At 43.1% G+C, this 27,675-nt stretch overlaps 3 protein-coding genes across 4 annotated transcripts; 2 read left to right on the forward strand and 1 right to left on the reverse strand.

Annotated features, from left to right (window-relative positions):
- Positions 1-1,923: 1,923 nt before the first annotated feature.
- polr1d (RNA polymerase I and III subunit D) lies at positions 1,924-11,334 on the reverse strand. Its single transcript, XM_080008440.1, has 5 exons — positions 11,272-11,334; positions 10,531-10,628; positions 10,010-10,086; positions 3,445-3,527; positions 1,924-2,193 (listed from the first exon to the last, which is right to left on the reverse strand). The coding sequence occupies exons 1-5, from the start codon at positions 11,308-11,310 to the stop codon at positions 2,146-2,148; spliced, it is 345 nt and encodes a 114-aa protein (XP_079864566.1). The 5' UTR covers positions 11,311-11,334; the 3' UTR covers positions 1,924-2,145.
- Positions 11,335-11,734: 400 nt separating this feature from the next.
- Positions 11,735-16,435, forward strand: sybl1 (synaptobrevin-like 1). Of its 2 annotated transcripts, XM_080008426.1 has the most exons (8): positions 11,735-11,872; positions 12,257-12,440; positions 13,618-13,675; positions 13,869-14,006; positions 14,114-14,204; positions 14,689-14,756; positions 15,089-15,181; positions 15,345-16,435. In XM_080008426.1, the coding sequence occupies exons 2-8, from the start codon at positions 12,295-12,297 to the stop codon at positions 15,411-15,413; spliced, it is 663 nt and encodes a 220-aa protein (XP_079864552.1). In that variant the 5' UTR covers positions 11,735-11,872; positions 12,257-12,294; the 3' UTR covers positions 15,414-16,435. The 2 variants fall into 2 exon arrangements, with proteins under 2 accessions (XP_079864552.1, XP_079864553.1); XM_080008427.1 differs by lacking the exon at positions 15,089-15,181.
- A 7,109-nt stretch (positions 16,436-23,544) lies between these two features.
- Positions 23,545-27,215, forward strand: LOC307235948 (uncharacterized protein; the record flags this gene model as incomplete). Its single annotated transcript, XM_080008207.1, has 4 exons — positions 23,545-24,631; positions 24,958-25,195; positions 26,804-27,043; positions 27,109-27,215. Exons 1-4 carry the CDS (start codon positions 23,795-23,797, stop codon positions 27,213-27,215), a joined length of 1,422 nt encoding a protein of 473 aa, XP_079864333.1. The 5' UTR covers positions 23,545-23,794.
- Positions 27,216-27,675: the final 460 nt, after the last annotated feature.

Here is a 27,675-nt window from a genome sequence, read left to right on the forward strand (position 1 = left end):
GAATGAACTAACTATTTATATATTATATCATATATTATCAGCTCCTATATTATCATATATGATCAACCACAACATTAAAACCAATGACAGGTGAAGTGAATGACATTGCTTGTCTGTTTCCAATGGCACCAATGGTCAGTTCTTGAAGTTGACGTGCTGGAAGCAGGAAAAATGAGCAAGCGTAAGGATCCGAGCCACTTTGACAAGGAGCAAATTGTGATGTCTAGAGGACTGGGTCAGAGCATCTCCAACACAGCAGGTTTTGTGTGGTGTTCCCGGTATGCAGTGGTTAGTACCTACCAAAAGTGGTCCAAGGAAGGACAACCGGTGACCCGGCGACAGGGTCATGGATGCACATAGGCTCACAGAACTGGACCATGGACCAATGTAAGAAGGTGGCCTGGTCTGATGAATCATGTTTTCTTCTACATCATGTGGATGGTCGGGGTTAGGGTCCGATCAGATTGAGCATCTGTGGGATGTGCTGGAACAACAAGCCTGATCCATGGGGGCCCCACCTCGCAACTTCCAGGACTTAAAGGATCTGCTGCTAACGTCTTGGTGCCAGATACCACAGGACACCTTCAGAGGTTGTGTGGAGTCCATGCCTCCACGGGTCAGAGCTGTTTCGGTGGCACAAGGGGGTAGCTACACAATATAAGTGGTTATTAGTGGTGGTTTTAATGTTGTGGCTGATCCGTGTATATTTTAATAGTTCCAATTATGTTTCAAATAAAAGTTGATTTAAAGATAGCTTCAAATGCCATTCGGGTTATTTTTCTCACTCTTATATATTTGTTTAACATATGTACAGTATGTAATAGTTGTAGATTTCCATTTTGCATATAGACATAAATGCACCTTAATCTGCTTCCAATCCTTTAAAAACCTCTTTAAAACAACAGTTAGGACTTTGAACGGTGAGGTACTGCAATATGGCTATTCTCAGAAGTATTCATTTTAAGATATTTATTTAGGATTATAATACAGCCTTACAGTCATACACTTTCACTTCACTGCCTCTTGGATAGCGTGAAGAACACAAGACTAAATTGACTGAGCTTACAACTTTAACGTATAACATGTCTTGGTTCGTCTGTTTTTAATTTTTTTCTCCGCATTTTCTGCAACTAAAATTACTTGCGGAGATCTTGGAATTTAAGGTCTCTGGCTAGTCTCCGTGTCCGGTCAGAGACTATGTTATCTGTAAACACGTGGACCCAGTGGCTTGAAAGACTCCAAACGTAAACAAAGATAAAGGGTGGAGCCTGGCGAGTTGAGTTTCTTCTTTTATAATCAAGTAAACAAGATGTTTCTTCATATATCTTACTTTTTTTTTTTTTTAAACCATTGTTTGTGTACCCTGCTTTAGGCTTTTTTATATTGAACTTCATCAGACGGACGGATGGGTGGATACTTTAACTTGTTAGAAATATTCATTCTTTCAATACTTTGCAATTATTTACAATCAAGAGAGACTTGCACGTCTGAGTTAAACCGTTCAATTCGGTCCATCTTATGTTCCGTATGGAAAACATGAATCACGGTGAACTTTGGTTGCGTCCTAACGGGCCTGTCAGCGGGACGTGATTGAGCACTTACAGTTTTAACCTCGTTATTTGAACTTCTTCGTCCTCGGTTGTGTGTCTTCTCTCCTACTGGCGCGCCCTGCATTCTTCTGCTAATTAGGACGTCCTCCTCTTGCTCACACACATTCAAAAGGACACATGAAAACCATTTTGTTCTTCCCTTTGTCATCACTTCCAAGGTTTGGCCCGATCCTCAAACAGGGTTACTAATTGCAGAATATTAATATACTGCAAAAGCCAAATGAATAATATTTGTAAGTAATCTGAAATGTTTCCAGGGAGAACACAAATGAAAGAAAGCTATTTGAGATTTTTATTTATTTATTATTATTGTTTCCTCAAATGATTCCTGCATTCCACAAAAATGGTAGGAAAAAAAAAAAAAAAAAAAAAAAGCAAAAATTAAAAATTCATAGAAAAAAAAAAAAAGAAAACTATACAAATGTTTTGTTTTGTACAACAACAAAAAAAGTTGTTTTAATTACAATATTTCCTTTGTTGTACATTCACATGTGCGTGTCGTGGCTCCGTGCTCCTCAGAGTTGAGCAACATCCCTCACTCCATGGGTCGCTCTTGATTCTCTTTGAACTCATCCACTCGCGCCTGAGGAGAAAAGCACACACACCGTTCACCAGATCGCACCCTGCAGCTACACTGGAGCGAAAACATTTAAAAGTCAGAAAAAATGGTTACGCAGAGAGGAACGTCGACCCCAAACTTCCAGCCGGGGAAAAGCACGCTGTGTGAGGCCAAGCCTTGGCTTTCCTCAGTTGGCCTCTAAACATCCTCCATCTCTTTTATGTGGGATAAGCCCGAAGAGTAGCGGTTTTCATGTGAGGGAGACTTCATTTATATTTATTTATAATTTATAGACGGGTCAGAAATCACAAATGAATGCAAAATTCAAATTAAATTCATTTGATTTTAACTTTCTCCTGTTAAAGGAAAAACATTTTTTTTTTTTTAACCTAAACCTTTATTTTACAATTACTGGGAGTCCACCCCAGTGACTGGCATCAGAACCTTTAGAAATTGATCTAAACTGGTTCTGAAACTCAGGTTTACCTTTTGTGAACCAACAGCTGTGAGAGGGTAGCATGTAGTTTACAGGTGTTAGACTATCCTTTTGGTTTACAAGAGTTCCTTCCTTCCCTGTAAGCTCAGGGGTCAGAGCAGAGGTGGCACCTGCAAAAACACTCGATCCAGCTAAAACGCAATTTTGGTAGCCGATACAAAGGCCGATCAAATTCCTGGATTCTCGATAACAGATCTTTATTTTTTTTTAAGTCAGGTTTTATTAAAAAAAACAAAGCTTTGCATGATTAACATAAAAAAATAAACATCTGCAACAATGGCATCTAACTTCTAAGTACTTAACAGTAAACACCATTGTCCATGCAGAGTAATATGTATAAGTAATATGGAAAACTACTATTAACAGCTATAGAAGCTGAAATCATAGTTTCATATGAATTTTTCTTTAGGAAACACTCCCCCAACCCAGGCTTCGCATTTCAAAAGAAAACAATCTATTTTCTTCTTTTTGGTTTGACACCCAATTTAATGATGCCCCCCGCCCCCAAATGCCTGGAACTGATTTTGTGCACGTGTCGCTCTCACAGCATTTACTGCACATCAGTTCGCCATCTTCCTTGTGTTGCTGTTATTTTGCTGATATTTTCTCCTGTTGGTCGTGGGGTCTTGATTTTTGTGCAGGTTGGCGACCGCTGCTTGTGAAACTCCCCCCGTCACTGTCAAAGCGGGCCAAAACGGGCCATTCAACCCAAGTTTGATGGGAGTGAGCTCCCCCGAGAATCGTGCTCCTGGGAACGTTGCGAGCGCAGTAAAATGTACCTGAAAGGTGTTGAGAACGTGTTGACAGACGTCGCTGAGCTGAGTCAGGCCTCGCCGCAGGGGGTCCGCGGCCGGCACCCCCCCTGGAAGGTACGACAGATGTGTTAGATGTATGTGTGCTGTGAGGGGAGGGGTTGAGAAAACACAGAAAGAAACTCACACCAAAGCCATTATAAAGGAAACCGATAGTTAGATACCCTCAAAGAGGAGTTTGTGCACCTCATCCGCAGTCTGCTGGACACCGGGAAGCAGGTAATTACCCCACCCCCCCTTCCCCCCGCGCCGTTTGGTGACATGAAGTTCCGTCGCATCCGACAACTCCACATCTGGCTTACCGCAGCAACAAAGATATCCTCTTTGTTTATCATTTTACTGCCGTTTTAAATAGGCCTCGGCTTTTAAAAAACAGATGGCCTCCATCCTTCCCAGAAGGGCTCGAGCCTTTTATCAATTATCATTGAACTGACCTTGCACCTCTTTAAGGCTTCTCTTGCCCGCTGACAATCAAAAAAATAAAAAATAAATACCTCCCTCTCCGTCGGACAGACCTTTTTAACATCCCGGCAAAAAAAACCATTTATAGGCGCCCTGTGAGATTTACAGTCAAACAAACTGGTGCACGTCCCAGGAACCTCATCGCTGTAGATGTTCGGTCTGCTGTGAACCCTGCTGAAAGGAACTCTTCTTCGCTGCCATTGAAGTTCGCATTATGGAATATTAGCTCACCCTCTAATTACAGTTTTTATATGAATGATTTTCTCCTTATATTGTCTACATGTCATATTCCTTACTGAATGTTGGCTCCCGGGGGGGAACGGCAACGTTTTTTGTTTTTTTTTTGTTTGTTTTTTTTCCCCGAACTTGTCCCCGTTGCACTCAATGCACTTTTGGAAATTTCTCAAACTTTGAATATTATGCCACGGTTATCACAACTCAACAACACATTCTTGCAATAAGCAATTATAGACCCGGAAAGCACAAATCCAAATGTTTTATCCGAGTTCTCTGAATTACCGTTGATTGCTCTTGTCAAATATGACGGAGAAATTTACTTGTTGATTTTAACTTTGCCTTGACTGTTCTGAATTTATGGACCTTGTTTCTTGTCTTGACTTTACCCACTGTGGGAAGAATGGCGCTCACAACCATGGATATTACACTGGACCTAATTCTTACAAAAGGCATACTGTAGATGCTGGTGTTTCATTTATTTCACAGGTTGCGGTTTCTGAAAAACTCCTGTGTCTTTTTCAAAGTCTCTCTCTGTATTCCATGGTTGGTCAGTCTATACTGAGTGTTTACCTGATATACAGATAACCCGATGAGTGTCTCGTTCAAAACGCTTGACTCTGTCGCTCCTCTTACTGCCAGAAAACGCACTCGGATGAATACAGTGCAATGGTTTTCGGGTGACACCCGTGCACTCAAACAGACTTGTTGAAAACTTGAGGGCAGGCGGTTTAGGACAAAACAAGACATTTCTGGCCCTGCCTGGGTGGAGGCTTTAAGTACAAACAGGCATTCTCAGCTGCTAGGACAGCATAGTATTTATCTTACTTCACTAACAATCATAAACAGAAATTATCTGCGGTTTCTGTTTGATACTGTTGCTAAACACACACAGAAACACCCCTGCCAACAGCTCTTCTTTCAGTGCTGATGAGTTTCTGAAATTCTTTACAAATAAGTTTAGTACCCATTAGAGATCAATTCACCAATCCACACGCCTCTCAGAATGATGGCTATAAATCTTCGAATGTTTTGACGGATGCAGGCACTGCGACTCCGACCAACTGTTCTCTGTCACAGTTTGAAATAATTTCCCCCTGAGGCCCCCACCAATGACCAATGGCCGACTAATTACTGTTGATTCTGACATAACACCAGTGTTGCTGCTTCTTGACTGGAGTGCAGCTTTGACACTGTGGACCACAGCATACTTCTGAGCCGCTCGGAGAAGCTTTATGGGATCCAGGGAACGATGCTTTCATGGTTTCATTCATATCTATCAAATATAACTCAACGTGGGAGTTACAATAATACAATCTCTGAATTTTCTGAAGTAAAGTTTGGTGTACGCCAGGGATCGGTCCTTAGCCCTATGCTGTTCTTTATCTTTATGCTTCCCCTCTGTGGCATTGACTGCAAATATTGTTTTAAATTTCATTGCTACGCTGATGATATACAGCTTTGTGTCCTGGTAAAGCCAAATGACCTTTTCCAACCCCTAAAATTAGAGGCATGTCTATTGGAAATAAAATAAAATAAAAACCCCACTATATTTATGTCTGACTCTGCAATGTTCTATGTTCATCTACATCTATGTCCGTTTTTTGTGTAGATATGTGTTCCTATAAACTTCCTGCAATACTAGGGCAGTAAAATGAAATGTACTGTAAAGGAGAAAAGACAGATTTATCTATGGGAAAACATGGGCACGGTAGCACAGCTATTGGCTTGGATGCACAGTGCTGCTGCATGGGAAAACTACAATTCCACATTTTCACACAATTTCAGACACAGAATGGGGATACTGTACATAATGATTAACGGAATTATAGGAAACATCCAATTAACCATAGCTAATATTTATGGCCCCAATGAGGACGACCCAAATTTCTTTCACAGCATATTTTCAAAACTTGTAGAATTCTCAGACTCAGTTATTCTAACAATTTATTTTCTAGAGAATGGACATCCTTAATTTAACTCCAGAAATATCACCAGCCTTACTCTGGGAAATGGCAAAGGCAGTTCTGAGAGGTAGTATTGTTTCATTCTTCACGCACAAGAAAAAGAAAGAACAAGAACGCCAAAATATAAGGCCGAGCAATCACCCACCGAGCAAATCCGAAATGAGATCCAGGCGATTCAATCTCAACTTGATAATATCATCCGTCAAAAGACAATTCCTCGTGCAATGAACAAGAGTGAATTATTTGGAATTCAATGACAAATCAGGTAAATTTCTTGCCGATCAATTGAAAAGCGATGAAGAAACAAACAATTCTCACAGCCATCAAAGGCCAATGCCCAACAATAATTCACTTGGATCAGATGTATCCCCACTACTAACCAGAATGGTTACGGAGTTTAAGTCAACCTCCACCGTGCCTCCACGCATGAATACTGCTGTTCGGTTTTGCTTAAATCCAATAAGGACCCAACCCTCACCTTCAGTTATAGACCCATAAGCCTAATTAGTTGAGATTTAATGATCATTAGTAAAACACTAACCAACAGAATTGAAAAAGTAATTGCATTCATAATTCTCCCAGACCAAAGAGGTCTTATCAAAGACAGACACTCATCCAGCAATATGTGCAGTTTATCCAGCCTGATCAGCATCTCTCAAAGGAACAACTTAAATACTCTTGTTGCTTCTTTACATGCCAAAAAACTATTTGGCAGAGTTAAATGGACACATCACTTCTCCACCCTCATCAAAGTTGGCTTTGGAGAGTCTACATGCAGATGACATTTTGTTATATTTACAGAACCAAATATCATCCCTAACCGGAATTGTTCAATCTTATATCTACGTTTTCAGCCATCTCAGACTATTAAAAACGACTTAATTAAACAAAATTAAAAAAAACAACATCTCAGACTACTCACCACTCAGTGGGAAGACTGGAATGCTGTAACCCAGAACGTTCCCTTAAAACCATCACAACAGGCAACATTAGACACCTTGGTATTGCTATCTCCACCAACCTGTCACATTTGTTTACCCTTAACTTTACTCCATGACTGAAATGCATCGAAGAAGACCTCCCTCGATGGAACAACCTACCCATCCCACTAACTGATTCCATAGCAGCAGTGAAAATGAACATACTACCAAAGGTTAACAGAACGTTACAGAAAAACAAAGACCGTGGAGGCCTAGGAGCGCCAAACTTCAGATAGTATTATTTAGCGAACCATCTTCAATTTATAATTAAATGGTTTCAACCGGCGCAACAATGAGGCCATGGGTGGCAAGACACGGAACAAACACAATGTCAGGATTTAAGATCTGATCTCCCACTCCTTACGGAATCAATAAAGAAACATCAATGCTTGGAGGACCCATTCACCGCAAAAGCTCTGTCAGCCTGGTGGAAATTCAACAAACGCAGTGGTTTCACTCGGTCTCAAAACAAATTCACTCCAATTTGGCACGACCCGCTTTTTCAGGTTAAAAACAAATCCAACGATCTTCAGGTCTTGGAAACGACAAGGAATTACTCATCTGGAACACATTTTTGAAGACAATTCACTTATATCTTTCCCAACCCTAATCCAACGGTATGATATCAGCGGCCACAGTTTCCTGCAGTTCGTTCAACTGCAGCAGTCTCTAAAAGTAAAAATCGAATTAACGCACAACATCATACAACCACCTCCAATGATTTAACATTTTACTCATATAGGTTGATCAAAAAATAATAATAATAATCCCTTTTCCAGAATATACAACTCTTATGGAAAACGGATGACATTTTGTATTTTCCGACCATGGAATTGGAAGAGCCTTGCCGTTTCCAACGATATAAACTTCTGGAAGCTTATTTGCAGCAACGCGTTTTCTATGACTCCCGATTGACTCGCAAAATGCATCTCGTCCAGTATTGACTTTTGCACAGAGCACATATCCCCCAACACAGAATGTTCCGAATGGGATTCCTGGACAAAGATGCTTCTCTATACCAGAGATGACTACTTTCATACCATCTGGCTCTGCCCACCTATCCAAACATTCTGAACCAACATCACCGAGAAGCTATCAACCCTTTTGGGTCACAGCATTCCAGTTTCCCCATCTAATGTCTCCATGTGATCTCTCCTCAGTTGACCCACCACCCGAACACCAGCAATGCATTTTGATCTCCTTACCAATCGCCAAGAAAACATTACTCAATTTGGAAAAACAGAGAATCTCACCACATTCCAATGGTTTCACACTAAATAGAATACATCTCAATGGAAAGCATATGGCAACATCCGAAAAACAAGGTTGACATAACTCCATCCGTCAATACTTGAGTCTTCCTGCATCTGGTGCTTCCGGGCAGAAACACCACAACATCCTCTTCGTCCATGACCTCGTCTTTGTGTGGGGCGTTGGTAGGTGTGGGGGCCCCACCGGCTTGCCTGGCGGGGTGACGGTCTGTCGGCGGGTGTCCTGGCTCCAGGGCTGTGGTCCGTGCCCGGCGCCCACGGCCCGGGTTCTGCACCTGCGGGTGCGTCTTGTGCCTGCAAGTGGGGGTGGGTTGTATGTGTGCGCTTCAGGGGTGCAGGGTCTCCTTGCGCTCCCTGGGACTGGTTTACGCTCCCTGGGGCCGTGTGCGAGTGTTTCTCCGCGAGCCCCCGGTTTCTCTGAGGGTCGGGGGCTCTTCTGTGGCTGCAGGGCATGGTGCTCGGGGTTTTCCTGCGGTTGCGGAGTGTCTATACGGCTGTAGAACCCAGGGATGGCTGCAGGGCCTTTTCCACTGCTTGGAGGCGCTACGATATAATTCTGACCTCATGAACCAGAACAAATTGGGACAAGTCTTGTGCACGCACAGAGTATAGGAGCCCTTGTCATGACCTGCTGGCCATCTGCTCCTGGGGTTGTTCCAACTAGCCTCCTCTCTATAATAAACTTGTGTGTCTGAAACCCCATCGTCTGTGTCTCTGCGCCTCAGGGCCCTGAAAGCGCCACTTGGCTGGCGTGTGGCAGGCAGAACTGCCACAGTAATATTGCTAAAATACGACCTATTCTATCACTGTGCGATGCTGAAACTGTAATCCATGCATTTGTATCCTCCAGACTTGATTATTTTAATGCCCCTTTCGCTTGTCTTCCTAGTTGCACTACTAGAAGCCTTCAGCTTGTTCAGAATGCTGCAGCTCGAATCTTGACAAAAACTAAAAAAGAAAATCGATCATATAACACCCATTCTGGCCTCTCTTCATTGGCTACCAGTGCAAGCTAGAGCTGATTTTAAGGTACTCCTTTTAACTTACAAGGCCTGGACTTGCACCACCTCACTTATCTGAGATAATTTTACTATATACACCAGCACACCCTCTTGGCTCGATGCTGGTCTCCTGGTCATTCCATCAGTTAACAAAAAAAATCATTTGGTTTCAGAGCATTTGCCTACCATTCCCCTTATCTCTAAATTGGCCTCCCAGTACAAGAAGCACGCTCAGTTGAAATCTTGAAATCGAGACTGAAAAACTACCCCTCTTCACTTCACTACAGCCTACCCTAGAACATACTGCAGAATTTAGTCGAGTCCATCATCTTTTAAAACATTGTGGTTTTTAATGTGGTTGTTTAATAGGATTTCTGTCTTTTTGCTATGTGCAGGCATCTCTTTGGCATTGTTTTTTTGACTGTGATGTTTTTGATCTCCTTTTGTTGTTACTATTTTCTTTGCTTTCTGTATGTTATTTTTCCTGTGTGCTCTTTTGATTGTGAAGTGTATCGGGACCATGCTGCATGATGATTCGACATTTTAAATAAATTGATTTAATGATGGACTGATAAAAAAATGATACCAAAGAAGAGCGGTGGGGTGGATTGTGTTACCTCGTGTCTGAATGCGAAAGTTGATCTTGCTCTCTGAGGGGTGAGTGATGCTGTAGCCGCAGAAATCCACATCCAAACTGCAAGTAGTAAAACAGAGAGAAAGGGTTCATTCTTATTCAGCAGTTTAAGAGTGTTGTTAATTTGTGCCAATATGGTTTTGCATGCTGCTTTTCACTTTTGCCCACTCATTAAAAACTTGACGAAAAAAGCGTAACAAGTTTTTGAAAGACAATAAATGTTTCCTAAATACTGAAGCTATAAAGCATTTTGGATAAAAGCTGAGACAATATTCAAATAATGTCTCTAGGTACAAAGAAACAAATGCAAATTAAAGCAGGGGTGTGAAACCACAGACCCAGAGGCCAGATCCGGCCCGTGAGACAATTTAATGCGACTCACGACATATTTATCCCCCAGTCCTCCAGGGGTCCCACAGCTCATTTGAGTTGGACACCCCTGGTTTAAAGTCACGGTACTTATGTCAAATTGTAGGATCAGGGCAAGAAGGGTGACATACTTACTCTTTCATGATCATATATCTGAGGGAATTCCCCAGTGTGTGATCCTCGTCATGCAGTACATATGTCACGCAGCCTTCATCCGCTCCATCAGCCTGCATCTTAAATTACAACGGAAAGAAATGTTAAAATTGTCACGTTGAAATGGTATGTTTATTTTGTTGTGTTTCATTGGTTGTTTTTAAAACTGTTGTACTTTGCATGGGAAAAAAAAAAAAAAAAAAAAAGTCTCAATAATAAAATAAAAATAAATGGTGTATCAACAAAGCTAGCTAAACCCAAAACTAACTTCGATTGGGACAAAAAATCCAACGCAGACTTCTATAAGAATACTATGATAAGAATAAAATGATCACGATGCCCTGGATTACGTTGTGCGAGTACTGCAGTTTGACATACTGCTCGTGTGCCGCCCCCTAGTGGAGAAACGTGGCGTTTCGGATTCCTTGGGGAGTTGAGACTTTGCGCACGAGTCAGTTCAGACTCCCATTTATTCTCACAACATCGAACTCCACGAAATCCACTTTCAAGTTCACGCCGTTCAACCACAGGTCCAAGTCTTAATCATTTTAGACAAAACATTGTTATTTGTTCCCATTTTCGCCACGTGTGCCCAGATTCGGGGCTTCCAACGGGAACGATCTCTACAGAACGACGCACTCATCTCCCGTCCCCCCACGGAAAACATTACAAATACACAGCTGTGTGGTACAAAGTAGAGACTGCGTCACTGAAGACACTAACCATCTCCAGCACTGCTTTCTTCTGGCCATCTCCAGCCATGTTGTCACATCCCAGTCGAGAAGAAACGACCGTCGCAGGGTCGTGACGTCAACACCCCGAGACCGGAAACCGTGGAATGTAGTTCCGAAGAGTAAATCGAGTGTGTTCCGTCAACGGCAGTGCCCGTCGGAAAGAACTACAACATCGAAAAAAAGAAAAAGACGACTGCATTGTGGGTGAGGCGAGATGCCGCACTCAAGTGACAGCCTAACTCGGAAAAGCTGGAACTCTGACGCGGAGGGCGCAAAGAAACTGTCATTTAAGTCGGAATTTCGTGGCAGATCGATGAGTTCGATTCTGCAGTTGTTGTATTTTTGTTGACATACGCTCACTGCGGGCTCCCATGTTTCCCCAAACGGAACTAAAACCACGAGCCCAGGAGTGGGAACTAGCGCGAGTCGGAAACGCTGATTTCCGAGGTGCTGTGGAACGCAGCACGATGTTGTAAGCAGAAATCACTCGGAAGGGATTAGCTAGCCAGGTTGCTAGCGCCTCAAATCTCTTTAAATGTCGGAAAGTGGCATTAAACCGCGATAATTGAACGTCACTCAAAAGTTAAAAGGTATTTATTGTTTTTATTAACTTGTCATCGTTCACTCTCTTCTGTAAGTTAACAAAATGTGCCAACTCGTATAGGTTAGTGAGCGGCGTTAGCTCGCTTTTCCACCCATCGTCATTTAGCTTTCACTTTCGTTTTTCGGAGCAGTTTTTTTAATTTGATATCAACTTCCTAAGTTTGGACCATGTTTTCTCAATATATGCTCCTTCTCCCCCCCCCCCCCCCCTCTCTCTCTCTACACGGCCACCATTTCTGTTCACCCCTTGTTGTGTTTTGTCACCCCGAATGTTCTGCTGCCAGTGTGCGTTCACTCAGCCCCTCTGGCTTCTCTAGTTGCTCGGGTTGCTCGAGTTGACAATAACAGTTTCTCTTCGTGTGTGACATCAGCGTGTCAGTGGGTTATACACTGGGAGCTGTCCGTTGCCATGGCAATCCTTTTTGCTGTCGTTGCCCGTGGAACCACCATCCTGGCCAAGCATGCCTGGTGTGGTGGCAACTTCCTGGAAGTCACAGAGCAGATTCTGGCCAAGATCCCCTCCGAAAACAACAAACTCACCTACAGCCACGGCAGGTAGGCGCGACACCACACATATAGAGATGATATTTTTCACTTGTATAAATATTTATTTAATACTCTATCTACTTTGTTTTGTACGATCGTATCATTTCGCTGATTCAAGAGGTTTATTCGTCACATGCATATACAGTGCATACATTCATGCATATCTACAGTGAAATTTCTTTGCAACGCACCCGGAAATTGTGCACGATAGTTTCCAAACCAAACATAATAGCTAACCTAATTTCTACCCGGCTAACTAACTGAACTAACTGATTCCTAAAACATAATGCAGTCATTGAATAGAATGAATAGAGAATAAAATAAGAATCAAAACGGTAATACAGAGTGGGGGTACAAAATAGAAGTAAAGGGAGTAGAGTTATGCACTGCGCCACACTTGTATGATGTACTGTATGTGACCAATGAAGAATTATTCAACTAACCACGACTCAAACAAAACCTTGATCAAACATTGATTCCTGAAGATCAGCTGCCATAAGAAGCACATGAACGCTGAGCACTAAAAAGTATTGCAGAATACACGCTCCACCCATAGTTTCTACACAGTGACACGAATCCGGAATTCGGCGAAGCACAGATAGTGGGTTTTTCACGAAAATTTGTTTTGTAATAATTAAAAATGTATTTGTTTTCTGGGACAACTCACCACGAACCAGGTGGCTTTACCCTGTCTCAGGCAGCTGGACAGAGGGAGGTTTAGTTCATGGCATACAGCGCTTCAGACATAACAGTTTATATTTGTAATGATTTCTTTGTTTGTTCAGCGTCCCCCAATTATTATTGGTTTAGAGTTGAGTTTCTTGGTTTGAGTGTGGATTGGGAGCTGGATGTTGGTTTTGAAATGATTTTCTCTTCGATGATGTTTATGGTCACACATGTTTATTGCTGGCTTTATGAAAAACACAAACCATTACATTTAAGTGTTAATAATTGTTAATAGTTTATTGAAGAACATGTATATTTATACTTTTATACCTAAAAAGTGTAATAAAAACAAAAACGGGATTGTTACGCCTATTTCCACTTTTATTCAAATGCAAATAATTTTGCTGCCTCTACAAATACAAATCCTGGGCTCTCTGCACGTCTCTAGTGGAAACATGTTGATGATGGTATTTTATTTAACCTGCTACTTACTGATGTTGGGTCTCTTTTCTCATTTCAGCTATCTCTTTCATTATATCTGCCACGACAGAATCATATACCTGTGCATCACTGATGATGTAAGTAACATTTGTATTATTGTACTTATTGGGAGTAGAATTGATTTCCGTAAAGTGTTTCTGATGTAAAAACTGTTACATAAGTAAATACATAAGATCTATCTCTTTTTTTTTTGTTGTTTTTATTACACCGAGCTCTAGTTAGGACTGATTAGCCAACCGTGTGCCTTTTTTTTGTGTCTGTTTGAAACAGGACTTTGAGAGGTCGCGCGCCTTCAGCTTCCTCAGCGAGGTGAAGAAGCGCTTCCAGACGACCTACGGGTCGCGCGCCCAGACGGCCTTGCCGTACGCCATGAACAGCGAGTTCTCGTCCACGCTGGCCGCCCAAATGGTGAGTGTTTGGAAGAGCAAACACGAGATCTTGCGTCATATCCTGAGCGCGGCGTGGGGGCATCTTGGCCTCTGGAGATAATTAATCGATTGTCCTTCTTCAAACAGAAACATCACTCGGACCCGCGGGGATCGGAGCGCGTGACTGATACTCAGATGCAGGTTGACGACCTGAAAGGCATCATGGTTCGCAACATAGGTAAATACTTAATGTCCTGATTGAGTATCTTACACGTATTTCTACCGCCTACTGACGCACTCCTTTGTTATGGTGCGAGCCGACGATGGTGCCGCCCCCCATAGATTTCTAAAGCCCCCCCCCCCCTTTGTTTTTTCCTCTCTCCCGTTTTCGGTCCCCAGTAATGATATCTTTCATAGTGGTCCCATTGTTGTCCGAGCCTCGTGTCCTTTCCAGCTCTGCCCATCAGCTCTCTGGGTTTCCCACGACGGTTTCCACACAACCATGTGCCAAAAACATGCCGCAAATGCTAGTGAAGGATGGTTTTTCTTGCGGTATATCTTCACTCACACCTTCTAGTGATTTTGTCGCCTTTGCGATTTTAATATTTTTAGAGACTTTAACATAGGAGATGACACTAATTCACTTGATTTTTTATTTTTTTTTGTAGCCTTTACTAGTGTGAGTGTCCCTGTCTCAATCTGCGTTCTCACCTCATTTTCAGATTTGGTCGCTCAAAGAGGCGAGAAGCTGGAATTGCTGATTGACAAGACAGAGAATTTGGTCGATTCGGTGAGTTCAAAGAAACAATCTGGAGTGTAGTGGTTCGATGGCCGTCCATTACTGCCTTCATATTTTCATTTTATATAGATTTAGTTTTGATAATCAGATCTATAACCGTAGTTGATGTAGTGTGTAGTTTATGGAATGACTGGCTTGTTTTTATTTCAGTTTTGGATAATAAACAAGTGTGTGTGTGTGTGTGTGTGTGTGTGTGTGTGTGTGTGTGTGTGTGTGTGTGTGTGTGTGTGTGTGTGTGTGTGTGTCACAATTGAGTGTGTTAGATAATATAATTCAACGTGTATATAACTGTTGCTGATCTAGATGTGCCTCTCCTCTTACAGTCAGTCACATTTAAGACCACCAGCCGTAATCTTGCCCGGGCTATGTGCATGAAGAACCTCAAATTAACTGTCCTAATAGTGCTCGTGTGCCTGGTAAGTATGTCGAGAAAGTTAGCGACGCGCGGCAATAAAAACAATACTCTGATCTCGGTCGAGTCACGTGTGTTAACCTTTAATTTGTGGTTCAATTTTGATTTGGCACTGTACGCTTCATACTCGTGTCACGGGTTCTAACTTGCTTCCCTGGTCCCTAAAGGTTGTCCTTTATGTCATCGTCTCCATTTCCTGCGGAGGCCTCAGGTGGCCCAACTGTGTCAAAAACTGAGAGGCGCGAGGGGACGAAGTGTTGAGAGAGAGAGAGAGGCGGAGGAAGAGAGGGCTCAACTTTCAGAACTTGCCGTCGTCCCCACAACGGCGGAGGACACAAAGGGAAACGCCGTCTACCTGCCCGCCCCGCCCCGCCCCGCCTGGCCCGCCTCCTTTCTTCATCCGTCGCCGTAGCGTTCACATTGACATGCCTTCTGGACGGGGGGCGACCCCCCCCCAAAAAAAAAAAAAAAACAGGCAACGGCTTCGTGGCCTCATGCTGATCTGGAACCTTTCACCTTGTCTCACACTGCCTGATACATTGATCGTGTCTCGTGCACTTAGAAGGCCTGATGTGTCACTTTGTGATTATGCTTTGTCCACGCAGTTCAGTTGATACCAAAATGAACCACTTCCATATGATTTTAACTCTGCTAGTGTCTTGCTTATCCGTTTTTGAGAAATGGCATATTGATAAATAATACAATGTCAGACTTTTTGACAGAGTAATATTAGACGTGCTACTTTTAGATAGCATTTTATGTGTATTACCGGTCCGCCAATATGACTTGCTCAAATAACTGGTCGTGAATGATCCATTTGACGCCGCCGATTTAGTGCAACCGGAACAAACTTAACAGCATCTGCTGCGATCGACGCGTCTCCCGTTTTCCTCAGCGATGCTGAACTAGTGGTTGCTTGTATGTTGTCTTATCACCAAGCACAGTTGCAAATATCTACTTTAACAGAGAATGTATTGTGAAATGAGCAAACCAATCAGTACGGTTTATTTGTTGGACATGAAATGGAAGGCTGTTGTTGTTGTTTTTTTGTTGTTTTTTTTTTTTAACTTAATTATTTTTGCTGTGACCCTGAGAGGACGTCTGCTTCCCTCCCCTTTAACATGGCCGTGTATGTTTCCGTTAACACAATGCACTTTTGACATTGTACATACTTTGCTTCATACCTGAAAGCGGTATAAACGGCAAATTAATTATTTTTCATTCAGATTTCAATTAATAAAAATCTCGTAGTACCGAAGGCTGTGTCCGTTGTGGGCGCCGACGCGTCACGTTTTATTTTTTTTTTTTGTCTTTTCGTCTTTCGTGGATCTGGGGATGAGCTCCAGCTGTGCGGGGGGCGGTCACTCACCAGGTGAGGAAAACTGTGGATCAGCGGTGAGAAGTTTGACCCCTTTTTTTTTATTATTATTATTATTATTTTAATTAGGATCGCGACGCCTCAGTGAAGTAGGGGAGTCGTTCCATTCCCCGCTGGCACTTTGGTTGGCGCAGCGCAACGCAACGTGAGGAGAGTCGCTCGGCCCCGGGTCGTGAGGGAACCGTGTAATGAGTGGAAAGCGAATCAGTGGAATTCAATACGAATCACGTCTAAAGGCCTTTTTGTTGTTGTTGCTGCTGTTGTTTGTTTTGTTTTTGTCGTTTTGTCTTTGCCTTGGACTTTATCGTAGTCCACGGTAAGTACTGAGTCAAATATCGACCCGCTCGCCCGCTCTTGCTTCTCTGACTCCCGACGCCCGAGTCATTTCAAAGCGCTTCGATCGCCACGAACAGCTCGTTTGCGAGTCTCGCGCCACTATTTGTTAATTAGGCGGTTTGGGCACGCGCGCACCGGAAACACTTAGCGGGGGGAAAAAGCCTGAGGAGGTAAAAGTCGTCGTTTTAAACGCTTCCGTCGTCACTTAAGACAACTTGGTGTTGAAACGCTGTCAGACTCCGAGGTGGCATCGGCTGGGAAACAACTTACTGCTGTTCTTTTGTCGTAGCGACGTCCTCGCTGTGTTGGTGTATTTGTTTTTGTTTGTGTTCGTGGTTGTATCGTCCTTCTTTCGCGGGGGTTCGCCCCCCACACGAGGGCGATGCATTGTGGGTAGGCCTTTAAAAAAAAACAAAAAAAAAACCACCTGGGCTCTCATTGATGGTCATTGTAATGTTCGCCCATATCCACGATGACTGTCCACAACGAGCTGCGCGGGTTCACGTTCTGGCGTGGAGGCGGCGTATGGAGCTAATAGAAACAGCCGACACACTCAATGGCTGTTTCTCACAGAAGAAAAAGAAAAGTTCCCGCTAAAACAGATCTAATATCAAATACCGAGTAGGCCCCACCACAACCCTAACCCTTAAAGTTAGTGAGCCATTTACATTAGTTTGACCTTCCGAATTGTCATACATGGCCTCTGTCAAAGCTTCCCTGTTTGGCGTTATGCAATCTATGGACAAATGACGTTTTGAAGTAGTGGGATGGTATATGTTTTAAACAGGGCGCGCAGTTCTGAGAATATCATCCTTACTTTTTGTGGCAGCACCTCATACGTATTGCTTGTTTACTCCTCTGAAGTAATTCAAGACATGGCAGGACAGTTTCCACGCAACCAATATAGCTGTAAGGACAGTTGGGGAGGGTGTGTGTGTGTGTGTACGTACGCTGAGCTATGATCTCATCAGTAAGAGGATCCAGGGAAGAATGTCTTTCTACAAATACACTTTGGCTGGCTTGGCGGGCTGCTTTCAAGCTGTTTTCTCTTGACACACCCCTCACTATTTAGCTGTGGACACTTGCGTTTGCGACAGTGCGGTAAAATGCTTACGGTTATCGATGTGAGTACAGTAGTTTTTTGAGTGATGATCGGCAGTTACTGAAACCAGCTGCTTCACCTTTTCATTGCCTTGGTTGGGTTAGTCATTCTTTTCTCATACCGCCATTTGCCACTGTCCTGTATATTGAATGATCAGTGTCGATTTTATACCATCGTTGGCCTGCAGCTCTTTCTCGACTATGCGGTATTTTTGTTCTCCCCTGGTCCAAATGGAGCGGCCTTGTCACTATGGCATGCAGTGCGGAATCTCCCACTTTGACCCGCTGGGCTGTTGGCCAGCTCGAGTGCAAGGATCTGGGTGGATACCTCAAAACTGCTTTGTGTGTGACCCTGACATCTCTAATCACCCATGCAAAGCCAAGGGAAGGGCCTGCTTTCTGCACGGTGCCTGAGGCCTTTGGAAATAGAGCAGCATTGTTTCACTGATCTTGGTCTATTGCGATTTAGAACATGGCATTTAGATTCAAACTTATATGGTATATTTGATGTGATGGTATAGCTGTACTACAAGGCAGTTGGAGTATTGATAGAAGACCCTCCCGGAGCTATATACAGAATAAGCCTATTTTAGGTGATTTGACAAGACTGGGGCAGGGATGATTGGTGTCTCTCTAGCCACGTGACAGAAGGGGTCTTTGGACCACACATAGTGTTTTAAATGTAAAGCAAGACGATTCAGGATCTGTAAACGGGCAAGCTTCAGGGCTTCCCCCATGACCAGGGTAGTTGCAGCTTGTTTTCCTTGACGGATCATTTGATGTGTTGCACATGCTGTGGTGCTAGCTCTGTTTTGGCCGCTGCTTTGGCTTGTTGATGGAGATGCTCAATTTTTGTTTGTTTCCCCGTTTGTTTAGCAATGCTTGCTTGTAAATATTTGAGCTATCAGCTACGAAGATAAGCTCCCAGAGTAAGGACCTTGTACAGATTAAGCAGAAATAGCATGGGTCACGGGGGGTCTTTGCTTCTCACCTTTACTGTAATTTCAGTGTCAACTGTCTGGCTGTTTGTGTAAAACAACACGTCTTATCCTCTGACTTCATGGTCACGAAGTGATGGCACATCACTTTATGACAAACATCTGCTGTATTGACCTGATATAGCACCAAGGTGCATGATTCAGCATGGAGATCTTTTCTTTTGAGGGAGAGGCTTTCCAAATTCCTCACAAGTTTCTCACAATGACAATTCCAATGCACATGGCCCTCTGCTCGTTCTGTTGGTTTGTCAGCCACTAAAAGGCAGCCGGATCCATTCTTCCATAAGAGAGGACCTTTGGTTGCTTGGCAACAGTGAATGCCGCTGTGGCATGGCCAGCTCAGGCCACGCCCCCCCACCCCCACTGCGGTGGAATCGGTCAGGATAAGGTAAGAAGTAACTCTCACCGTCCTGAAAAACTCGGAAGTGGAACAATGTAGTGGGCAGAGTCCTTAGCTGATCCTTGAAGTGCTGGCCCGTGCCAGGAGTGTGTAGCTATGTCAGCGATGCTGGCTGGCACAAGTGCTCGACCAAAACAACCCTGAGCCACTGTTGCCACAGCCCTGCTGGACCACTGCACATTGCTTCAAGCATGGGGAGATAAAAACAGAGTCCAGCGACTGCTTTGAGGTGACCCGCTGTTGGATTTTCTCTGATGCACAGTTGACTTTCGAGCGCAGGGATGGCAGAGTGGGAGAGAGATCTGTTGGTGTCTGTCTGAAGCAGCCGCACACATCAGTGTGTACTATCCAGGACAACAGAGCTCGCGGGCTGGATTTAGTGCTGTGGGGGGAAAGCAGTAATGAGATTGTTGCAGAGAGAATTAAGGGAGTCGGATGAACCTGAAAAATCGAATCAATTACAGGCTTGGTTCTGCAGCCACCACAGCCCTGATAAGACTGCCCCTGCAAATCAATGAAGGCGAGTACGGGCTTGCGGCTCCTTAAGTTGCTTCAAGTAAGTTGTTTAAATATTTACTATTGAATTGTGAGTTTTATAAACATTTTTCATAATTTGTGTTCAATTCTATTTGCTGGCCTGTGTCTTATGCTAAAAGGAATCCCCAGCTTGTAAAACGAATGTGAGACATTAGTGAATTCCGAAAGCACATACAGAGAGGCCTTGGTGGGCTGCTTCTTGCTACAGTGCAGAGTAAACAAGCTTGATGCCCTATATTGTATTTGATTTGTGCAAAGTGTGATCTTTGTTGCTTTTTAAATAGTTGATCCAGCTGGGTAGGTCTGAAATTGATCCAGCTTTCTGTAGGTTCTTAAGGAACATCACCTTTTATTGTTTTGAAGCTTGACTAGGTGTGTCTCTGTTCAGCCTTTTTGGCAAATATACCAAATATGAGTTAATTATTAATTTATATTTGGACTATTGAGCATGTCATGTAGGTTTAAAAAAAAAACAAAAAAAAACTGGCTTTGATATTCTACCAGTCATCAATATTTCCAAACTGTGCATAACACCCAGATGTTGTTTTTAAGGACAGATTTGAGAGAGCTTTGTCTTTCATACCTGCTTGAGTTTTGTTTTTCTTTTTTTCCATCTCAAACATGATTATGTCTAGTGTATCCACTTGGGCTGTGTATTGACATTCAATAGATTTATGGCATCAACCAAATTTGCATTGATCGTAGCACTCTGGCATTCAATACCAAAATACGTTACACACACAGTTTATCTTTTTTAGTATCAGAGTGAAAAATAAACCTAAAGGTTTGTGCAGTCAGAGAGCATAGTATTTTTTTTGTAGAGTTTTATTATTATTATTATTAAGCTAGTCCAAGGTGTTATTGATTAAAAGCACTATACAACAATTTTACTCATTTGTTTTCCAATAAAAAACAACATGGGAAAAAGTATAATTTAGGTACCTGTATAGTAGCCAAAGTCGAGAAAATGTGCTGATTATACCCAGCCCAAGAAGCAATCCATACCATACACATTAGTTTTAGTAGCATGCTTCCTACAGTACAGTCAGCCATTGCATATCAGTGATATTTCTATGCAAGTGTTATCAGAATGTTGAAAACAATGAAGTCAAAACATTTAGCGCTACACTAGTGGTAACAGAAAAGTCTGACTGTATTAAAACGTGTAGCTGTTCATCTTTGAGGCGAGGCTCTTAACATCACTTTATAAATTAAGCTAAATTTCAGACCTTTGAAATTGCAACTGATGCTAATGAAACAGCAGCTTTGTTTTCTAAAAACAACCAGGAAAAGTCAACATGTTACATCACCCTGGGAAAATGCTATGGCCTTAGAGATTCTGCTCCTCCCTTCTCCATCAGTGCCATTGCTCTTATTGAATTTGACAGAAGTGCAGTAGACCATGCATGTCATCTATTCTTCCAACAACTGTGCTATGTTGAACTGTCTTCTTACCAAAGAGGCCTATGTTATTACCGTTGTGGTTGATGCAACTTAAATAAAAATGTATATGAACTTGAATAACTGGCTGTTTTACACAAACTTGCCACTGTACAACTAAACTAAAAAGGTACTTGTTGAAACACGCTTAAATAACAAGTCAGCCGAATTCTACTTTTCTAGTCTGTCGATGACTTGATTCCATTTTTATTTATTTTTTATTTTTTTATTGTCACTGCCACACTATTGTCTCTGTTTTAGCTGCATCTGGGAGAAAGTAGCACTCCAGTCAGCATTAGTAAGCTTAAGCAAACATACACAGTGTTGCTGTGTATGGTTTGATGAGCATTTAGGGATCATTAAGGGCTTTTTTTCCAACATGATTCCACAGTAGAAGTGACTGATTTTTATATTCTCACATTAATATAGACTCTTAACCACAACCTGTGATCCATCAGCAATATTGTAATAAAGAGGTTATTAACTATACCATTATATGCAGAAAACTGTGCTCGCACCACTGTAGTATTAAGATGATCTTTAACTTTTGCATTTTTTATTCAAAGTAATACATAATTCAGTGGGCAAGGCAGCTACTGTTGCAGCCTTTGTAAGGCAGTAATATGACCACTTGGTAGAGTGACAAGGTATTTTGCAGATGTTAAAATCACCAATGATTTCACTTAGCAATTTCCTGTATTGCTAAACTTGATTTTCTGAATATGTGGAAGTTGAAGTACTTTTGTGGTGCACATTGGTCAAGTTATTTTAGTTGATATTTGAAGGATTGTACAACCAGAGATGATCAAGCCTTTACTAGATATGTTTCTTCTCTCTCTCTCTCTCTCTCTCTCTCTCTCTCTCTCTCTCTCTCTCTCTCTCTCTCTCTCTCTCTCTCTCTCTCTCTCTCTCTCTCTCTCTCTCTCTCTCTCTCTCTCTCTCTCTCTCTCTCTCTCTCTCTCTCTCTCTCTCTCTCTCTCTCTCTCTCTCTTCTTCACAGGTGTTTGTCCCTACTATACTCAACAAACCTAAGAACAATTTCAAGATAGAAAACAAGTGATCAGCTGCTTGTCGGATTAGTGGAATCTTTCACAGCGTAAGCCTTGAAAAAAACAAACTGCCTTCAAAAGTGATTATAACCCAATTTCTAACTACACAATGTCCAATAAGACATTTGAAGAGGGCCAGGTTGGGACTATGAGTGGCCCTGGTCTGCAGTCGGCGTTCTCCTCTGGGTGTCACAGCAGTGACTCACTGCCACCCAGTGGAACCTCCACCCCTGACTGCTCTGGAAGTCTGAGCAACCTTAGTGACGGAGATCACAGCAGCTCCCCAGTTGTCAACATACTGGATTGCTGTGTCATCGAAGACTTCCCTGGCCATAATAGCTACATCACAGACACAATTGCTTGCAATTCAGTTGTCCTCACCCCATCGCCAAACCACAATATTTCTGATGTGACAATGAATCTGAACCAAATGTTTAGGTCCGCAGCTGCCAACGACAGTGTGAATATCTGGAATGGAAACATAAGCCTTGCCATGAGCACCCCGGAGTTAGGAGTACCATTAAAGAACCAGAGTGCAAACAAGGACTCAAAGGCTGCAGTGACAAATCATGGGTCCACTGAGGGGGACAGCCCACCGGATTCAAGTGAGACCTCTTGCAGTTCTAGTGAACATGACTGCTGCTCCCTTAGCTCTGGGGGGATGGTGATGAGGAGGAACAGCTTCTGTCTGGAGGACGAGACTATTCCCTTATTTTCTTCTCTGGAGGAATCCCCGGTCCTGGGCTCAGCGCTCTTGGTGACAGAGGCCAGCCAATTGTTGCCCACTCTGCCAGATGTCTGTGAGGGTCTCCCAGAGAAGAGATCCACAGGGGTTGTGGAAGTAGAAAACACAAGTCCCACATGCTTTGGTATGACATTCATCCAGCCATATGACGAGCTCTTCACTAATGAAAAAGAAAACGCAACATACGACTGTCATGTATCTCTGCCAAGTGAGACAGAAGCAGGTCATCTGAGGACTTTTTTGTGTGATTCATCTCTTTCTGATTCTGCTGGAAGGGCTCAGACTTCCAGGGAGACCAGTGCTAATACAGACACGTGCCCACATTTAAATGGAACATTTAACCAAGGGCAGCGTAGTGATTTTGTGACTCCCACGTCAAAAGAGCAAGATTCTGGCAGTAATGTTCAGACCTCCACTCCAATACAGCACAAGGAGAACAGCATCTTTAGCGTCCCCTTGATTTCGGAATCATTTTCAGTTATTGATAGTCCAATAGTCTGCCCTGCTAAAGGTCAACTAATTCCTCCAACACAGCGGTCCATTGCTAGATTGTTGCCTTCATCAAGCAAAGTCACTAAAACAGAAATAAGACAGTTTCCAAAGCCAGACTATAGTGTTGTAAAATCCAAAGTCATGACAAAATGTACGCATCCGTTGGCAATGTCGGGCAGTGCATCTGCAAAGACTACACAGCGCAAGTCCTCAAAAGTTAATACACAAGGCAGACTGTGTCAAGAAAACAGAAGGGCACCCATTAAAATGGCACATGCTAAAGCGGTGAATACAAGTGCAGCCAACTCTACTGCCACAAATGCAGTTATTGAGTCTCCGCATGAAGCTAATATTGGCGCTAATGACTTGGGGAAAACATTTATTCAGACTGACGAACCTGACCTCTCTACTACACGGTCTGTGCCTGATCCTCTGAGTACTAGTGAGGATGGAGAGGGAGCCAGTAGAGCATCACTGCGTGACTCAATTTCTGCTGGGACCAAACATGGTTTATCAGCACTCTGTGCTCAGGCCAGCCCCAAATCAGAGCAAACAGTGCCTAGCCAAGTAGTGGCTGCCACCGCAACACTCGGCCCTGGCAACAAGACCTCAATAGTAACGCCCCCCCAAAAAGGCCACGCTGATCCCAAACAATCTCAAAAGAAGCAGGAAGAGTCAAACAGAAATGGGGTCAGTTCAGGCTCTGCTTCCCATCCAAACCCACATTCTTTCCTCAAGAGGCGGTCGCGCTGCTTCTCTGACAGCTCGTCATCATCATCAAATAGACATCCCAGGGAGAAAATAAGTAACCCCAGCTCCTCAACTAGCTTCAGCACCCCCAAAGCATACATCCACCCGGCCCAGTCTAAACTCGGTAACCTAAACTCCACTGTCCGGGACAGGCAGTTCAACCAGGCTGATGTCAAGAAGGTAACGCCTGAAACTTCCAGCAGAGAGGTTAAGAAGATCAGCCTCGTGGTAAGTTGTCATCACGACCGAGGAGAACGGCAATCACTGTGTCTTCTAGATTAAGACAGGAATTGGTATGGCCATAGGGTCGTTTATTTTTATTTTTTCTAAGTAGTGGGAGGTTTTGTTAAGACATCAATCATTAAAAATTTGTTAAAATTGAAACTCACATTTAGTTGAGTTTCTTTTACCACTGAAATGGAATATAGTGCAGTACTGTTTAAATTTGTTTCTGTAAGCAGGGACCTTCCCATCGAGTTGCCATGTTCATCTAAGCTATCTATACCTGTCGCTTGGCTTGGATTGCCAGGATTGACAAAGTGCTGTTCTTGCAGGCAGAGTTCACAGGGGCAGGAGCAGCACGTTCCACATGTGATGAGAGCAAGAGCAGACATGGGGTATTTCCTTTCTCGAGGCAATCTAGAGGTACTCCAGCCGCCCGGCCTCCAGCTGCCAGCCCCAGCCAAAGACCGGCCCCTCTGAGTAGACTGAGGCCGGGAAGCGCAGCAAGGGATGGACTGGGCTCCTCCAGACCCGCTAATTCACCCCAAATCAAGCCGAGGACCACTGCAGGTAGGGATCCTCTTTATCGATTGATGTTTGTGTGTTTATGTGTGCGTCCTATTCATCTTCTATTTCTCAGTGCAAGTACCAAATCATGTTCGGTAGTTTCAATGAATCTTTGCTGTAGGTCAAAGTGAATACTCAAAAGTCGCTTCAAGCCATTTCCTCTCTTATATACGCTCAGCGTGCACTTTATTAGGTACACGTGTACAATCTAATCTACTCAATACGCCAGCTCAGCCATACATTTTGCTTTATGTTGCTGTTAATGTTCAGTTTTTTGTTTTTTTTTTACGCTGTCATGTTAATTCAATGATACTGTATTGTTTTAGCATTGAGGTCCTAGTTGGTGGTGATGTACTGAGCTGCATTATATCTAGAGGTGTTTATAATATTCTGTCCACCTCATCTATTTCAATAGGGAGAAAGTCCTCTCAATATAATGGAATTCAGTACACCACCACATTTAACTATGACCTCAGTCAAACATATAATTGAATTTACACACTTCCGACTCTGTCAACAAAAAATGAACATTATAAATTTCATAAAAGTAGAATTCATGGCAGAGCTGGTGTAATGGATTACATGGTTTACCTAATAAAGTGTACACTGAGTGTAGATAGACAGTGTGGTACTGTAATGAGCTGTCTGTTTAGCTTTGCCTAGGAATTGAGGCGATTGGAACATTTTGGGTTGTAGTCAGAGCTCGGAGGCATTTGATTTGGATTGATACCATTTTGGGCTCAAAGCATCAGGTTCAAATGTCGCAGTCTCTCTTTACTCAAAATAAAATGGGCTTTTTATTTGGGTGCAGTGTGGCACTTTCCCCATCGGGGGGGGCCTAGAGCGTCTCCTCTGTTCCTTCCTTGCTTTGATGAGCGCAGCCTGTTTTGTGGTCCACAAAAATAACGGGGGAGACGGTGCCACCTTTGCTGTCTTGTCCAGGATATATGAATGTCCTCCTCCCTCTGCCATACCTATTTTCAATATGAGGCAAAGGGGCCTCGAGAAGGAAGTAAGACTCTTCCAATGATTGGAAGCCAGCTGTGCTGGTGGAAAAAGCAGGGGAAGGAAGTGAGTGCCACTAGTGCTGAAATATACTGAATATAATGTTAGAAAAGTGTGCCCTAAGAAAGAGCCATAGTACTGTGGTTAAAGTCCTGTTCTAAACTCCAGGTCGTAAAATCCAAGTTTTTTTTTTTATAGCACAGGAATACTTTTATTTTTTTCTTACGTTCGCTGTGGTCAACAACTTGGGTAGGTTTTGTATGGTTTACTAGAGAAGCTGCAAACTTTTTATTTATTTTTTTTTTAAATTTTTTTTTAAACATATAACTTCCTGTTCTTACTTTGGGACCTTCTTCCATCAATGCTTTTTAATAATTAGATATATTATATACTCTGTTATTCCAGGCTAAGTCTGTTTTGGATTTTCTGGGACGATTGTATTTCTAGGGTTCTGACAAACAAACTGTGTGTGTGTGTGTGTGTGTGTGTGTGTGTGTGTGTGTGTGTGTGTGTGTGTGTGTGTGTGTGTGTGTGTGTGTGTGTGTGTGTGTGTGTGTGTGTGTGTGTGTGTGTGTGTTTGTGTGTTCTCTCGCCATTGTTTCTCAGCTCATTCAGGGGTGCAGCCAACAGAAAAACCTGCAATGGGTGCTCCCTCAACCACAAGCAGTGCAAAGCCCCCAGTGAATGGCTTCCGGATCCCACACACCCCCAGTCGCCCCTCCTCCATCGCTCCTTCCTCTGCCTCTGCTGGTTTCCAACCACGCAAGCCGCCGGTCACCGCCAGGAGCATCCCACTCAAAGCCGGCATTCGCAATGAGCAGACGAGAGGCACAGGCAGTGCACAAGGTGGGATTTTAGAGCTTGTTTTTTTTTAAATTTTCATGTCGAGGTATGAAGGCGCTTTCACCCAGCTGTCATTGCAGTGCAGTGCTCTCACAGTGCCCCCCCCCCCGCATCTGGCCACGTGGGGGTGGTCAAGGTGACCCACATTGGGCGCTGGGCGGCGTTTGGGCCTTAAGCCCTGCGGGATAAAGCTCCTCCTTGGATTTGAGATGGCTCAGGCCAATACAGGGATTTGGCGTCCTCGGTGCATTGTGAAATTTTCAGATCATTTTTCAAAATGACATTTTAATTAGAAACATTTATAACCTGACACTATTTTCAGTTTGACTACAGGCCCTGTCACCTTGATTTCATCCCAATTTATTTTATTTCATTATTACGTTTTTTTTGCCTGATATATAACCAAATTCTTCGTTTATGTCCATGTTGGCATCAACACATTGGTATTATTAACCTATTTAATTTTAAATGACTGCTTTGTTTAAAGAGGCAAAACGACCCAACAGTGACGAAAAGTTGTTTTAAAAACCTCTCATTGAATCTTTTCTGGGCTGTGGTTATAATGAGAACTTTGTATTGGGGTTTTCAAGGAGCAGCATTAGACAATAAGCCTCTCTCAGCGTCTCTAGGCTTGA

This window comes from Zeus faber (genome assembly GCF_960531495.2).
Source record: "Zeus faber genome assembly, chromosome: 10".
NCBI classification, from domain to species: Eukaryota; Metazoa; Chordata; class Actinopteri; order Zeiformes; family Zeidae; genus Zeus; species Zeus faber.

Bases quoted from the DNA above. Each gene is read 5' to 3' on its own strand.
- polr1d (XM_080008440.1), bottom strand. From the start codon at position 11,310: ATGGCTGGAGATGGCCAGAAGAAAGCAGTGCTGGAGATG. The intron at 3,528-10,009 runs GTAACACAATCC...CGTACCTTCCAG, and splicing joins CTTTCGCATTCAGACACGAG to GGGGGGTGCCGGCCGCGGAC. The intron at 2,194-3,444 runs GTACATTTTACT...TTTTCTCCTCAG, and splicing joins ACGTTCTCAACACCTTTCAG to GCGCGAGTGGATGAGTTCAA.
- sybl1 (XM_080008426.1), top strand. From the start codon at position 12,295: ATGGCAATCCTTTTTGCTGTCGTTGCCCGTGGAACCACCATCCTGGCC. The intron at 13,676-13,868 runs GTAAGTAACATT...TGTTTGAAACAG, and splicing joins ACCTGTGCATCACTGATGAT to GACTTTGAGAGGTCGCGCGC. The intron at 14,757-15,088 runs GTGAGTTCAAAG...CTCCTCTTACAG, and splicing joins CAGAGAATTTGGTCGATTCG to TCAGTCACATTTAAGACCAC.